The 15,824-nt window shown below is 39.7% G+C and overlaps 1 protein-coding gene across 3 annotated transcripts in view; it reads right to left on the reverse strand.

The window, feature by feature from the left end:
* The window catches only part of TRAPPC9 (trafficking protein particle complex subunit 9), a 482,809-nt gene that overhangs the window by 92,551 nt on the left and 374,434 nt on the right, over positions 1-15,824 (reverse strand). Inside the window, exon 22 of one of the 3 annotated variants that reach the window (XM_086741313.1) lies at positions 15,423-15,590. The exons of the other annotated variants lie outside the window; for them this stretch is intronic. Within the exon in view, the coding sequence (XP_086597439.1) occupies positions 15,568-15,590 (23 nt within the window). The 3' untranslated portion in view covers positions 15,423-15,567. Of the gene's footprint in view, positions 1-15,422; positions 15,591-15,824 lie in introns of those variants that run through there. 3 annotated transcript variants of the gene reach the window in all.

Below are 15,824 nucleotides of genomic sequence, written 5' to 3' on the forward strand. Positions count from 1 at the left end.
GTCTCTAAAGGTTATTTTTTTCATGGAAAAGCTGTAAGAATTTCTGAAATGGTGATGTATTAATTTTCCAGCAATCAAACTGCATGGAAAATAGCAATGAAAATTGACATTTGACAACAGTATCAACATTACATTATTTAGTGCTGACATAAAACAAGCAATATCTTGTGCTGCCACTGCAAAGCCTTATATTGCATCTACCAAGCACTTTTCAGGATCCCTATGTAGTCAAAATATTGACGAAGTTAAATAAGCTACTGGGGAGATCCTGATTTAATGTTTGTCTTGATTTCAGTACCTGCAAACTCCACATTCAGTTATTAGAACTGAAGTTCAAAGTACTATGTGGTCTCAAATCAGAGGAGAACAGAGGCCACGAGAACCTGGTTATCATAAAAATGAAGGACGCTAGCCAGGGTCTAGAAATCAGCTCATTTGGACCCAAGTTAAACAAAAAACCCAGAGGTAAGATCAATGCAAGGCCACACAGACTTCCCATTTGCAAGATTAAATAAAGATAATTAAATAACTGATTTTTTTCGTCTGCACAAACAAAGTCTCTAATCTCTGAATATGATTATTATTATGTTACTTTAATATTCAATACATTACTTTTTCACTGTTTTGCAGACTCTGCAGGAGTCTGGTGGTAAATATTTAGTTTTACACAAGGCAACACTGAGAAGGGGATGGCAAGTAACTTGCTCTAGACCACACTATAAGACAGAAGCATCTACTAAGGCAATTGCTTCATCCTTAGGATATTACAGCATGTTAACGTTTCCCAGTGAAAATTCAAAGTTTCAGCCCAAATGCAGCATGAAAGCACAGAACACAGCCCTAGCTCCTGGACAAACATCGCAAATAGTATTCTGCTTAGATATCGGCAGAAACTGCAGAAAATCCAGAGTGGCCAGTGATGCCTGTCTAGCTGAACCATCAAATTTCTGCAGGCTCTCCAGTTACAACAGCAAGAATCTGCTCCACCGGTTCACAGTACAACGAGCTAGTAGCGCGTTCACTATAGCACCTCGCTGACAAAACGTGGCACAGCACAGCTCTTTGGGGCCGTAAATGAAATTTCTGCAGCTGGTGGATGCTACCGCGACAGGGCTGTCTGCTCCCGCAGGCAAATATTGTGCTACTCTGACTGTTAAATTCTATAACCCCCCTGGGGAAAGACATGGCCATGGAAGCAACTTCTGTAAGGATCAGGCACTGGAACGGGCTGCCTAAGGAAGTGGTGGAGTCACCACCCTTGGAGGTGTCCAAAGAACGTGTAGATGTAACACTTCAGGACATGGTTTAGTAGACATGGTGGTGCTGGGTTGATGGTTAGACTTGATGATCTTGGAGGTCTCTTCCAACCTTAACGTTCTATGATTCTATGGTCTCCAACTATTTTACAACTAATTTAGGTGTTCCCCATTGAGAAGTAACACCATGCTTTTAAACTGCAACTCCTTCTTGTTGATCTCAAAACACTCTCAAAGTGTGGATGTAAAAGAAATCCTGCGATAAGCCAGAGCAAAACTCATCCTGTATCAGAGGGCTTGTTGAGGAGGATGATAATGCACTTGGTCTAAGCACCCTTCTTCTTCTTTAATCAATGTTAACGTAAAGAAAATAGGCAAACATTGAAGACAAGTATGTCTAAATATTTGAGATAATCTGATCTATAAAGTATGACCAGTGCTTCTTCAGTAGGCTTCAAATAAAGAAAAAAAAACCAGCCTGAAGCCAGAGACATGCTAATTAATGTATTTAATGAAGACTGAAGAAGGGAAAAGGCTACTATGAAGTGCCACACAGTAATTCATTTTCCAGCCACAAGAAAGAAAATCTCAGTATTTCCCAGCGGACAAAGCTAAGGCTCTGGTTGAGGGTGGGATAAAGGACAGGTCATACTTTGGGGTAAGGTGGAGAGGACAGAATCCACCCTGAACAGGGAAAAGGAGATGCCACTTTAAAATCTAAGAGAAAAAGGGAAAATCAGTGTGGCTTAGAAAATTTATCTGACATTGGGCAGGGGAAGACTGCTCCTTGGGACATTTTCTAATAATGGGCAAACACAAATATGCCTACATTTGTGAAGATAAGAAATTCAAGTCCAGCTGATTAAACTGATTTGCCTCAGGCCATTCAAAAGCTTCACAACATCTGGAGGTCCATCCAGACACCTCCACCAAAAGCCAACCTCTGCATGGGAGACTTCTCCTTTGGCTGCCAGAATTTGGCTGGAAGACCAACATAGCAACAAAAAGTTTTTCTGATCCTCATCCAGATCTTCAAATACCCAATAGGATAACCCTCCCTATGAAAGGATTGTTATCTTGATTTGTGTTTCTTACAGCTAATCTGTGCTCCACTGATCATCTTACTTTCTCTCCGCTAGGAAAAAGGCAGTAATGAAAGGACAAAGAAAAAAAATTTGTAAGTTTGATGCCATCAACTTTTTATTCCTTTCACTTAGAGTAAGACTTCATTCAAGACCCAATTCCTAACTATTATAGTCTAAATAACCTTGACTTTTCAATGGGAATATGCAAGGTCATACTGTCTTCTCAATTACTATGGAATAAAACATATCAAATACAAGATCAAATACAGAAAAAACCTCTCTTTCTACCAGATCCACTCTCATCTTTCACAGATATAAATAAAATTGAGATGGACATTTTCTCCAAAAGAAGCAAAGCATAAGGCATCTATTTATTTTTATTTTGGAAAGAACTCAAAATTACAAATCAGTGGCTCATTTTTGAACTGTACTTTCACGACATCCTTTCTTTTCCTGGTATTTTCAGAATACATTAGCTCAGCAGTATCTGTAGTTTACAGTAGCAATTAGCATCCTGGGGAGTCAGCCACAAATAACAAATTCATAAACAAAGTAGAATTAATCAAGTGTAAAATTAAAAATAAGGAGGAGCTTGCATAATCTTAGAAGGACAGAACAGCTAAGAGAAGCCCTTGCTCCAGGCAAGGATTAGTCTATCAAAATTATGGTCAAATATTTAATCACACTTCTTTTTCCTTAATGGTTTAAGAAATTAATGGAAGTTAATTACATAATTAAATAATAACAATATTATGGCCTGTCTAACAATTAAGCTGGAACCATAATCACTTCATTAAACTTCAAGATGCCCTTGTAAGATTTTCATTTCAGAAGGAGAAGGTACAGGGGAGATGCTCTTAACCATAAATGCACAGACAGACAAAGCAGTGGACAACAGTGTATGGTTTCTGGGAATGAAATCCCAAAGTACAACTGCTCCTGTTCTGAAACATAAAGATATGGTAGGACAATCTTCTGCCACTACGCTATTAGATTATTAAATCAACAGCAAGTAAAAATCAGCCCATCTATGATTTTATACACAGAAGATGGAAAGGGGCCACGTGTGAGCACACAGGACAGAGCTGCAATCTTACCCTCTGCTTACTGAATCCTGCACTTAATTACATCAAGCACCAGGACAACTTTAGTTTAACCAGGCTCTTCTCAGACAGTGCCCCAATGTCACACCACATTGTCACGTGCTGGATATCAGGCTACAGCACTTGAACCAAGTCCCACACGGATTATTTTTCAACTGCAGTGGAGGATGAGGATGAATAGAGAGGAGAAGGCAAGGAGGTCACTTGTGAAAGTCTCATTTACTTTTTCTTATGGTTAACAACTCACAACAGAAACTAGGACCATGTTTCTGAAATCTGTCATGCTACCACATTAAGTGACAACACACTTCATAGTCTGCTATGATTATGTGGTAAATTGGGCCAAAAACATTGGCTAGCCCTGTACCTCGCTCCGTATCACAATCTGGAAGGTAATTACAACACATTCCCACTGATTCATCTATTTCAACTATCCATATTATCAGGGCTATAATTTCATTGGCTATATTTGTATTTATTGTTTCCAGATTATGATAATCAGGAAAGAGTCCTCCTTAGGGAGGAGTCTTGACCTTTAAAGTTCCCTTCCAACCCTAACTGTTCTACGATGCTACGATATTTTTAACAGAGCTCAGTATGAAGCCATATGAAACCATTCTATGATTCTATAAACACAGCGGAGTCGGGGCTATAGAGCTTCTGATCAGCAGCTTGACTTCCCCAAGAACACCAAGTAGACATATGTTTTACTATCAGGAGGACAACTTGTAGGATTTGGTTTTTTTTTTTGTCAAGCTTGCCCAGGCTTTATATAACAAAGTACTTCAATGAAAATATTTATAAAAAGAAAGCTACTTGGAAGAAGAGTCCATGAAGTCTACCTGGAAGTTTGCCGTGTTAAGTCTAATTTACGTAGGATGTGCTGAAATACTGACAAAAGAGAGAAAAGTTGTTCATTGTTTTGGTTTTTTTTTTAAGACCGAAAAGAACAAGGACAGATCAGAGACAGAATCATCTAAGTTTGTTGAAAAGACAGGTATCATTATCTGCCTTGGAAACACTTCTACTCAAGCAGACCTTGCAAACTTACAGGAAAGCTCACAAGTGCAAAGTTACTTACATCCTTAAACAGTGGCAAGATGAGGCTGTTACTGAAGTGCTATGATTTGCTTTGCATTCCTATTTAAAATAGTTTTCCCTTAGAACATCCTATTGAAAGGAAGTGACGGGCTCTGAAGCATTATTTTCCTTAGATTTGTGCGAAAAAGCCTTTGTACCTAAAGCTGGTCAAGACCCATAGATGGCAAAGCCCTCTGAGATTACCAATCTCACGCCTGAAAGCATTGAGAACAATTCCACAATGGCAGATTTAATAGATACAGTCTTAAAAGAGAAAAATCAAAGCAGCATTTGTACATCTTTTTTTTTTTTCCTCTCCATGAACACTAAACCACAATTCACTAATTAGACTTCACAACACTCCTCCTGGCTAGGTAACAATTATCACTACCATTTTACAGGTTGCTAACCGAGGAGATTCACTCACTTATTAGAAGTGAAAGGATCTCTATCAGGCCACAGGGCGACTCAAAAGGACAGACGTCCCTCCAACTCGAGGTGCCTCAGTCCATTGTGTGCCAAGACAAGGTGCAATTAGCTATGCATTAACTCTGATCAAAGAGGGAAATTTCTAACGGGCTGCTCTGCTGCGGCTCAGTGTGCCGCTCTCTCTCCTCTTTGTAACAGCAGAATCCCAGTGAAAACAAACAAGACCTAAATACAACAGTGCAGAAGATATTTTTGCCGTTTTTAAACTAATGCTCATGCTGCCTCTTTATTCCTAAGGCAAAGGGTAGGTATTTCAGCAACCGCGAGCTGAGAAGTGGATCTGCGTACGAAATGAAGAGATCTCCTGCCTTCACATACAGGAAAGCAGATGAGCTACTTTAAAGCAGAATCAATGGTAACAATAATCCTACAGCTAAGTCTTGAAAACTGAAGAGATATTTCCAAAGTACTTTCATAAATTTTCATAAGGGGCACTTCTACCACTTAAACTAATACAAAGCAAGGGATCAATATTACAAGAGTTTCTGTATTTGACAAGGGAGATTTAAAAACTTTCCACTTGCTTCTGCATTTCAGCTCAACCTATTTAAATTCTTGCTGTTTCCCTGTCCTTCAGCCAGATACAGTAATTAAATAAAGACGCTCTAATTTACCTAAATATTTGCAATATTTTATTATTTGCACCATTTTATGCAAGGTATGTAGCTTAATAAGGGTATTTAAGGGATGTTCATGAGCTAAACCAGAACTGATGGAGAGCTATAAATCCATGTCAGTCACAAGGAGGTATTTTAATTTCCCAGAGCTTTGGACTGACTAGGCCTGGCTTGCCAGGAAAACTCAGGACTGGGCAGGTGCTTCAATTCTTGGCTACAAAAATACCTCATTTTTATCTTCCTTCTGCTCAGATTTCTCTCGGTCTCCAGCCCTCAATTTAAATTTCCGCAAAGTCTTCAGAAAGCAAAGTTGCGCTCATGGTGAAATCGAAAGCCCCAAAGAATCTGGAATATTCTGTCACTGGCAACAGCAAAACCCTTCGGTACACTGTTAAAACAACAACCTTTCCCCACAGACTGCTCCACTCAGTGTGTGTTTTGCACGCCGTTCGGGACGTGACCCAAAAAAAGCAGCTGGACCATCTCAGCCGCAGCAGGGAGCTCACCAGTGTGAAGCGTGGATGCACGAGCTCACTTCAAGTGTCCCTGCTTCAGCCCGTCATCTTCTGGCTAAGACTGTGACATTCTCATAAACAAGGACACAGATTATTAGCTAACTTGATATACTGTAGTGATGGACATTACATATGTGGAAACACGTTTTTTTCTCTTTTGGCTACCTCTCCTAATTTCTCTGCCTTCCCCCTATCATATGTTTTTTTCTATTTATTCTCTTCCATATGTTTCTATATAACAGAGAAAGCACAAATAAACTAAAGAAGTACAAAAAAGAGAAGAGACTTCTCTCTATAATTGTAAGTTTTGTTGTGCGACGCTTTCTTCCTGGTAAGCATTTGGGGAAACAGATTTTAGGAACAGGTTCCATTAACGATAATGGGACAAGTTTCAAGAGTAATACAAGCTGGTGTACTTCAGAAGTGCAAAGGCTTCAATTACAGGCTTCAGGCATTTTTTTCCCTTTGCTTTGCAATAACTAAAACCGCTACTCTAAAGAGGAAAATCTGCAGCCTTCCAGCTTGCTTTGTGGTGTAATACAGTGGCCTTCGCCTACTCCCACGGCGACAAGTGCTTACACCGTAAATCTCTGCCCAGGCACACTGATGACATAGCGTTGCGGGGGAAAAAATATACTGTACCACTTCCCAAACAGTGTCAATTTTCTGATCTCTAACACTGCTGGTTCATTACCTCTGTATGGTGTCCACTGAAGTGCTCTGAGTAGACAAAACGACCCAAGAGATATCAAAAAGCACATTTCATTTGGTACAAGAAATGCCAGAGAGGAGCACGCAAACTATCAGCACACCCCGGCTTAGTTATGTCCACAGGATGAAACAAGAGACTGCCAGTAACAGGTTTTAGCTTACTTCTCATTAGAGAAATATTTTGGACACCGTGAATGCCTTGTGAAGGAGTAGGTTGGCACATATGTACATAAGGGTTCCTCAGGCCAATGGAAAAGATACTCCAGTGGTATTCACAACCCTTGGAAGCTCCGAGGATGCTGCAAGCAGCTCCTCAGTGTATCACTTACAAAAAATAGCAATCCCACATTATAATGTCACAGGCTTTAGTTAAAACATGAGGTCTGCAGAAGTTCCCTCCAATACACCATTCAAGAGGAGAAAGGAATTAATAGTTTTTAGCTAATAGGATTAAAGAAACCATTCTAATCCAAATTTATAGTACTGAGGGATTAACATGATGTGTTTTGGTCTGGGATGGAACATCTGATTCCCACTGGACTCAGCCTGTTAGAGAGCTGAGCACGAGGATCTGAAGGCTGCACCCAGACCTTGGGGCTTGGAAACAACCTTACACATGAAATTCTCAAATTGCCATAAATAGAATAAGTTTTCCCATAATTTGGAGAGGGGGACACACGAAGGAACTGGAGAGAGAATAAAACGTCAGTTTTTGCTGGGTGAAAACAAGCCAACCTATCAGAAATGAAGCACATACTTCAGTCTTCTCTGTGTCAGGCAGTCATGCCAACTAGAGCATGCTACTTTTACCTCAGACTCACTCAGAATCTGAGATTGGATTTGTCTTTCCATGCCTGCTATGGGCTTAACAATACAGAAAAGCAAGCACTGATTAAAGGCATCTTTATTCCACTCAGCTGTGCGTGTTACAGGCTCCCTCTGTGCCACGTTTGCTCTTGTCAAGTTACTGACATATTTCTAAGAAAACTCCCCTTTTTCTGAGCACCCCAAGACGCAGAGGTATGGAAGCATTGAGAAGCTCTCTTCCCACCTCTGCAGAGCGTCAACATTTCTTGTCTGTCATCTTCTCCATGTCACAACCACTACTCAACCCTGCCATTAAAACCCATCACACCCAGCTCCCTTCTCCCTTCCAGGATATCCAAAATGGTAACCATCTTCTTTCTTTAATACACGAAACTAGAAGGCGCTGATTTGCTTTTATTCTTAGAACTTATTCAAGAACCTCAAACATATTCTGATGATATTGAACGAGAGAGGTAGAAGCGTGCCAGCAACAAGCATCACTGTAGCTCTCTCTTAGTAGGCACTGAGAAGTTTTCAACCATGTACTGAGGATGAAGTAGATACTGCTTTTGAAAAGTAAAGGCTTTGCTTAAGTCCGCTCAGTACATTTCAGAAATGTCATCATTAAAAATTAAAATTAACTTTCAGTTGCTTGGACTCTAAACTCAGTTTCAAGCATTTTTAAATGCAGTGGTCTGATATACACAAAATTTCTAAATTTTTGCTTAAGGGTGTTCCGGTATGATTGCCAAGTCTTCCTTTAAACTAGTATCTCCTCCTTTCCCTTCCACTGTTGTATTTATCATTACTGCATTTATTAATTTTTAAAGGTTGCCCTTCTTCACAAGAGCTAAATGGGAAAAAACGGAAAGGTTGAACCATGGCAGATAATATAAATTTGGCAAACAATTTCCTTCTCCATTCATATCTGCCAAAACTCCAAATACATCCCCTCTTTATGACTTCATGTGCTACTGGTGATTTAGGAGTGAAGCAATAATTTGTTCACTTGCATTTTGACAAACATGAGGAATGGCACATTGGCGTGGACGCTTCTTTTTCGTTGCAATCGCCAGTCACCTCAGCTGGCCAAATACGCTTTTTCCTCCTTCTGCGGAGACAGAGAAATCTCCTTGCTGGCCCTTGTTCTACAGAGCGAAGCAATACAAATTGAGATGAATCCTGCAACTTCCAAGCATTTTGTGAATTTTGACCACCTTGCCAGTGATCAAAACAAAGTGGTTTTCTACTGGAAATATCAGCTGCTGCACTGAGCTATGTACCCGCCCCAGTTCACTTCCACAATGATATTGTTGCATTTATTGCTACGATCTTTAACAAAACAAATTCCTAGACTAAGTTCCTCTCAGTAGTCCCCTCAGGTGGTACTTTAATACAGGCAAACCAGGTTGAATAGTCTCAACAGAAATATCAGGTTGAGTTGCTTTCTACAAACCATCGTCTCCCAGATCACGTTGTGGGCTACGGGACTCGTTTGATACAAAGCAGCCACTCAACTGCTAAAGTTCTACCCCAAAGCCTTTTTCTTTCCAACGCAGTCATATTTTAAATAACAGATAGTTTAAAAAAATACATGCTTTCTCTTCAGTCACCAGAAAACTTTCTTTAGAGGAATCTCAAAAGTGAAAACAAGAAGAAACTATTGTAATGTCAAATTCAGCTTAATCCTTTAAAGGTTTGAATTATCCCCATAAAGACTCTAAAGGTATTCAAGCTGCAGGCGATGGTGCACTATACAATCAAGGATATAACCTAAGCTGCAAGATCTATTTGCTTTTGCTTATTCTGTAGTAAAAAAAAATAATATTGCTATCTACTATTCTGTTGAAAAGCAGATGAACAACTTTTACTCAAAGTTGAAAAAACATCTATCAGTCTTCAGGCAGAAATCATGACGGGAAAAAATTCTCCTCAGAGGGGAAATACAGAAAGGTTTAATGCTGCAGTCAGGGAATTAGGATGGAAACATTCATGCTACCCTAAATGTGAAGATTTCTGCAGTGCTTTCTGTAATCAGTGTGGATGTATTTAGGTAAAATCTAATTTTCCAGGGAAATCATAAATGCTTCATTTTCATGAGCAGCCTGAGGGAGACTGTATGTACCAGAGATAATACAGAGATTATATCAGGCATAGAAGGCAATATCTTTGGATATAAATAACACGAGGAAGTACAGATGCAATTTCATCAAATATCACCTCCCTAGACTACAGACAAGACTACATCTCCTTAAGATCCGTTCAGCATCTTTCTGGTACATTTAGAGAGCTCTCGTTACGGCAGCATTCAAACCTATCCTGACTGACGTGTTTTAAAACACGTTCCTCCCCTGCAAGGTGGTAAGGTGCTTTCTCTGGCCAGGCTTGAACAGTGCTATAAATTGCTTTGCAAAATTGTACATTGTGCTGGTAGGTTATAGAATCATAGAATGGTTTGGGCTGGAAGGGACCTTCAAAGCCCATCCAGTCCAACCCCCCTGCAAGGAGCAGGGACATCTCCAACCAGATCAGGTTGCTCAGAGCCTCATCCAGCCTGGCCTTGAATATTTCCAGGGAGAAAGTGCTTTACGGTGAAGCGGATACAGCTTTGTATCCACCGTTTATAGCTCAGTTCATCTCCGAGGCTGAATGCTTTCGCACTTGGCTAGGGAGACCCATAAGTACCCACAGCTTTTCCTAATGTGCTTTTATTCCTCTCCAGAGAGGAGCAAAAGAAACCTTCGCTGTAACTGAAGGGCCATTGCCAAATGCTGTTCGGCCCAAAGTTTACAGAAATTACAAGAGAAATATAAATATTTCCATGTTTTATGAATACTAAAATGAACAGTCATTAACTGAGTGCAAACATGGATATTTTACCCATCATTAACAGGGATACTCTCCATTATTTCAAATAAAATATTGATAATTTTCCTCACTTTCAGAGAAAGGCTGTAGACCAGCTGCTTTAAAAATACTTTCTTTTTGCTTTTCAGAACCTCTATGATTGCCTTTGAAATTTGTAGCTATAACTTGAATTAAGGATGTGGAAGAACAGGAAAGTTCTGAGTACTCTTTCAGATCCTGGCAAACATATCTTGGAAATAACAGATCAGCTTTGCTAGATCTCAAGAATACATTAAAAATAAACCATAAGAAAGAAGTCAGCTTTCCATGGAGAGTTCGGAATAGGCCAGGTTTTGTTTCAGAGTCTCAAAAGTTCAGTTCTCAAAACCTGATAGAGCTCCAAATTTAATTACTTTCATTAATATTCACTCTTTAGCCACAGAAAGCCGGGATTTCCATTGGTCTCGCACTTCTCAGGAGACTGTTAACAGCGTGGCTGGTGGACAGCCTGAAGTACATCTCCACCATGTTCTCCTTACAGTAACGCATTGCACAGAGCACTTTGGATTTGCAGGTATATGACCAGCCGAAGGGCTAGGGCACTCATCCAGAAAAGGAAATCCATACCTAATCCCATGTGCCATGGAGTATTTCTTTAACACAGGTCAGTCTTGCTTTCATCTCCATAACATTTTAAAGGCCAAACTTTTTTTTACTGTTCTTTTGAAGAACATGCAAATCAGATCAACAATTTTTGTCTTTTTTTTCTTCCCTCTTCACAAGAATTTAAAAAAAAAAGGGTTTTTTTTAGATTCAAATAGCATTTTTCTTCTTAAAAATAATTTTTTCACATGAGATCTCCCGAACCTTATGTTTGGTATGTCTGGCTCTTCCCACCTTTCCCCCTCCACCAACGGAAGTTCAATAGACTTGAGAAAGCACAGCAATAAGTCAAAACTCAAATGGAGTAATGTCCTCCTCTGGCTCTAGTGAGAGTGTTTTTGCCGGGATGATCCAACCTGACTCACGCATAAAGCACCTCCCCAAGGATCTCCAGATAAATTTGCCAGAGTCTGTGCAGACAACACACCCCCTCCCCAGTCTTCTCAGGAGACCTGACGAGACGCCCATCCTTCACTGCTGCTGACACAACGCTTTGCTCGTTCCCAGGTCAGTGGCTAAAATGTCAACCCACCAAGTGGCAATGTATCACAGTATTCCTCCAGTGCACTTAGAAAGGAAGATCAGATAGAAGACTAGGATCAATGCTGAAGAGAGACAAATTTTGCCATCACAGAGTGACTAGCCGACACAGCATTCAGAAGGTATAAAGTTGTTAGAAGAATTGGTTTGTCTTTTAATTTTGGCCCTTGTGAGTATGCTACTTGAGACAACGATGCATAGTCATGATAATTTGTAGTAGTGATTCCTAACCATTTCCAACCACAAATCCACTTCTCTGGGCAATAAACTCACTGTCATTTACAGTGCCAGGCTCTTCACCCAATTCTGAGAAAAACTGGTCTAACAAGGATGCAACAGTATAACCCATCACACTCATAACTCCTCTCTATGATGCTGTGCTGCCTACAGGTCCCCACCAGGCACTGGGCAATTCCTCAAGGTTTGACCTCATCTCTTCTCCAGAGATTAAAGAGCAGAATCATAATTTAAATTCCGTAAATGGATGGAAAGGTCTCGACTCAGGGCACAAAGCATGCACACGTGTGGGAGTACAGCACAAGTAGTCACTGATACCTGGTTACTCTTTTATTATTTTGTAATTTTTCTAGTGGATTTCTCCTTCCTCTCAACCTCTCACTTGCCATTGAAGATACTCCAGTATTAGGACTGTATTCTCCACCTAAAAATTAAGACCTGAATTATTTGCTGGGCAATGTTAGAGTAACTAAAACAAGTCTAAGTACACACACATGAAAACACTCCGTGTTGATCTCAATTAGCTGACTAGTACTTTAGATGCAGTAAAATCAAAATACAACTTCATATAAATACTTTAAACTCAGTTCTCCAAGGTATGAGTAAAGCCAATGGCTCTGTAAGACTTCATCAACATTCCTCTCTTCTTCAAAGGAATAAACCTTTATTGACATTAATAAAGACGACATGGCTGAGATGTCAGGGGAATTTTCAGAAGTATCTCCAGAAATGCCTTGTGTCAGGTATGTTCACCTTCGCTCAAAAGACCCAGCAGAGCCTAGTCACGGAGAAGGGACAAGGACCACCCGAGCTAGTAAAACAGATTTTATGTTTCTATTTCATTCACTATCTACTGTCAAGCAGCTCTACTAATGAGAAGACAGAACAAACTAGAGGAGACAACAACCAAATTTTATGCAAGTTTATTGCCTAAATATTACTTCTGAGTTTTGTACTAACAGACAATACAATAACGGGGTGTGCTTATTTATGGAGGGGAGACTGCGCTCAGTTCAGCGCTGCAATAAACGGAGAGACATTGAAGTGATAAATCAGGAATGCTTGGTAGAAACTAAAATTAAAAGTAAGCCTTACTAAATCTTGAAAATGGGATGGCTACATAAACAGGTTGATATATAGTTTCTATTGTTGTTTACAGATAATAGAGTTATCTATTTTCTCTAGCTACGAAGTGCTTTCTGTATTAAAGTACTACTGCCATCATAAAACACTTGTAAAAATTAACAGCCAAATTCTCTTCTGCACTGAATATTAATTTCTATATGAACATTTCTTGCCACACAGCTTTCAAAACATCCTCTCTCCCAGGATATTTAATTTCACACAGAAAGCAATTTTGATCAACCTACACGAGTTAGTGAATGAAGGGGATGTGGAGCATCTAACTGCTGGTCTAAACCCCAGGAAAGTGCTCCCCACTGCGAGGTGCAAGACTTGAAATGAAAAATTAATTCAGTTTTTTATTTATAAACAAAAATTGGTCAAAGAACAGATAAGAAGTCATAATGGTAGATGGCAGTGGGTTGATTAATAAAAGCTAGAGTTGTGAGGTGAATGCTGGACCTGGATTTAATTAAAATTAAATAGTTTCATATATGTCATCAGAGTGAGTATTGCCACTGCTGTCAAAATGGAAAAGGTTAAAATAGAGGTGTGAATGTAGAGTGACCAGAATTAGAGGTACAGCAAGTATTACATGTGAAGGGGAATAATATCAAAAATATATCTGAAAGGAGAGAAAAACCTTGAAAGCAGCAACACCAGAGCTCCCAGAGAAACACCAGACAGGAACTCAGACACAGCCTTACAGCTGGCCAAGGCAGCAAGGTCCTCCCGTTGCTTACAGAACACGTACATCAGCCCAGTCCAGACATGCGTTAGTTATTCCTGTTCAGCACAATGGACTTCACATCAAAACCAGTTCATACCCTTCAACGCATCTCAGGGCAGGAAAGGTTCAACGAGATTTCTGAGCACAGTCAACATTAATCATTCAAAAGCTGGAGTGCCTAAAGTAGTATGAAAGACACTGCAGTAAGGGCAGCTTGGCCAAGTAATAATTAAATGACTAGTGGGGGGAGAAAAAAAAAAAAAAAGACAAAAAGACTGCATTGAACAACTGCTTCGTTGGAGGAAGCGGGGCATGAACCAGCAGAAGTGCCTCTAGCTACTGGATCGTCTGCTGAACATTTCTATCCTGGTAACGCCATGAACTAAAAACCCTACTAGTTATTTTCTCTTTTTAGGTCCTAGCCCTGGAAACATTTATGAACAGCACTAATTCTTTGCTTCTACACATCCAAATCAAGGTTTCTGTATAAATGTTTCCGGGATCCTACCTCTGATTTTTTTTACACTGAGGGTGGTAGAACACTGGCCCAGGTTGCCCAGAGAGGTGGTGGATGCCCCATCCCTGGAAATGTTCAAGGTCAGGTTGGACGGGGCTCTGAGCAACCTGATCTGGTTGGAGATGTCCCTGCTCCTTGCAGGGGGGTTAGACTAGATGGCCTTTGAATGTCCCTTCCAACCCAAACCATTCTATGATTCTACGATTTCTCGATCTCTGCTGAAACTATGGAAGGGTTTTACAGAGCTGCTTATAAAACACAACCTGAAAGCACACACATTTCCCCAGCAAAAGCAACTGAAATGATGCTTCATACTTTAAATTAATTTAGTTGGTGGTTCCTTCCACTTCAGTCAAATACTCAAAACTCTATTATATTATTCTCATTTGCTTCCCACTTTGAACTGATGTCTGATAGTCCACATCAAACATTTTACACAAAATTATCATGGTCAAAACTTTTAAGCAAGAGAAAAGAAAAAGATACCAGCTTTCTAATGTTTTTTATCTATAAACCCCCTCTCTTGTTCTTGATAGTACACTTACAAATAATTAAAATATATGAACAGCAATAATAGCAAAATACTTTCCTTGTTAGGGTTGAACTCAACTTTCTAAGTATATTATTACCACGATGAGCCTCTATTTATCTTGCCTGTGGTAGTTCTTTATAATGATTACATAAAGAGGTCTATTTTAGGAAGGTTATATCTTTGATGTCTTTTTATATACATAGAAATCATTTGCAACTGACAGATCCATTACACTTGCACATGATATTCTTAACTTGCAAATAAAATACTCTATATAAACAATTTAAAGAATCATTTCGTTTCCTTTAGAAAAGTGCATTCCTGCTTCTCTCAGCACATATAAATTGAACCCATACTGTGAAAATCAAAGAGGGTATTGATTCCTGAGGCAAGCATGTAGAATTCATCACACAGAAAGTTTGTTATTTGGATTTTTTTTTTTTTAATCAACTGCCACATAAACACATTTATTTATAAATCCTGCCTGGAAACAACAGGCATTTCTAAGGCAAGTATAGTTTCTGTGAATTTTTCAGAAAGCAGAGAAAGCAAAAAAGATGAAGGAGGCTTTTTTTAGCTGGCCTTACAGAGTGAGCACACAGCCAAGGGCTTTGAAGCATGGGCCTTAGTTCACAAGTCGCCTTGCCTCCAACGCCACCTTTCTCACCACGCTCTCCATTCCCTCTCTCTGCAGCCTTGTCTTACACACAGTCACTTCATTTTCCACATATTGTTATTCCTGAAAAAGTTCAAGCAATTATTGACAGAACAAATCTTCACATGCCCTTTCCTTAATGTCTTTAGTAAACACCTTAAATAGCTTGCGTTCTACCTGCTTCGTTATCTGCTTCACCTGACCGTAGTTACAACGACAGTCACTAGACCACAGGGAAGATCCACAGGGAAGCTACAACTCCATCATCCATCAAAATTGACCAACATCCCTCCAAAGGAAGAAAGAGGACAAGAGCAC

Source organism: Chlamydotis macqueenii, chromosome 2 (genome assembly GCF_036417535.1).
Source record: "Chlamydotis macqueenii isolate bChlMac1 chromosome 2, bChlMac1.mat, whole genome shotgun sequence".
Lineage (NCBI taxonomy): Eukaryota > Metazoa > Chordata > Aves > Otidiformes > Otididae > Chlamydotis > Chlamydotis macqueenii.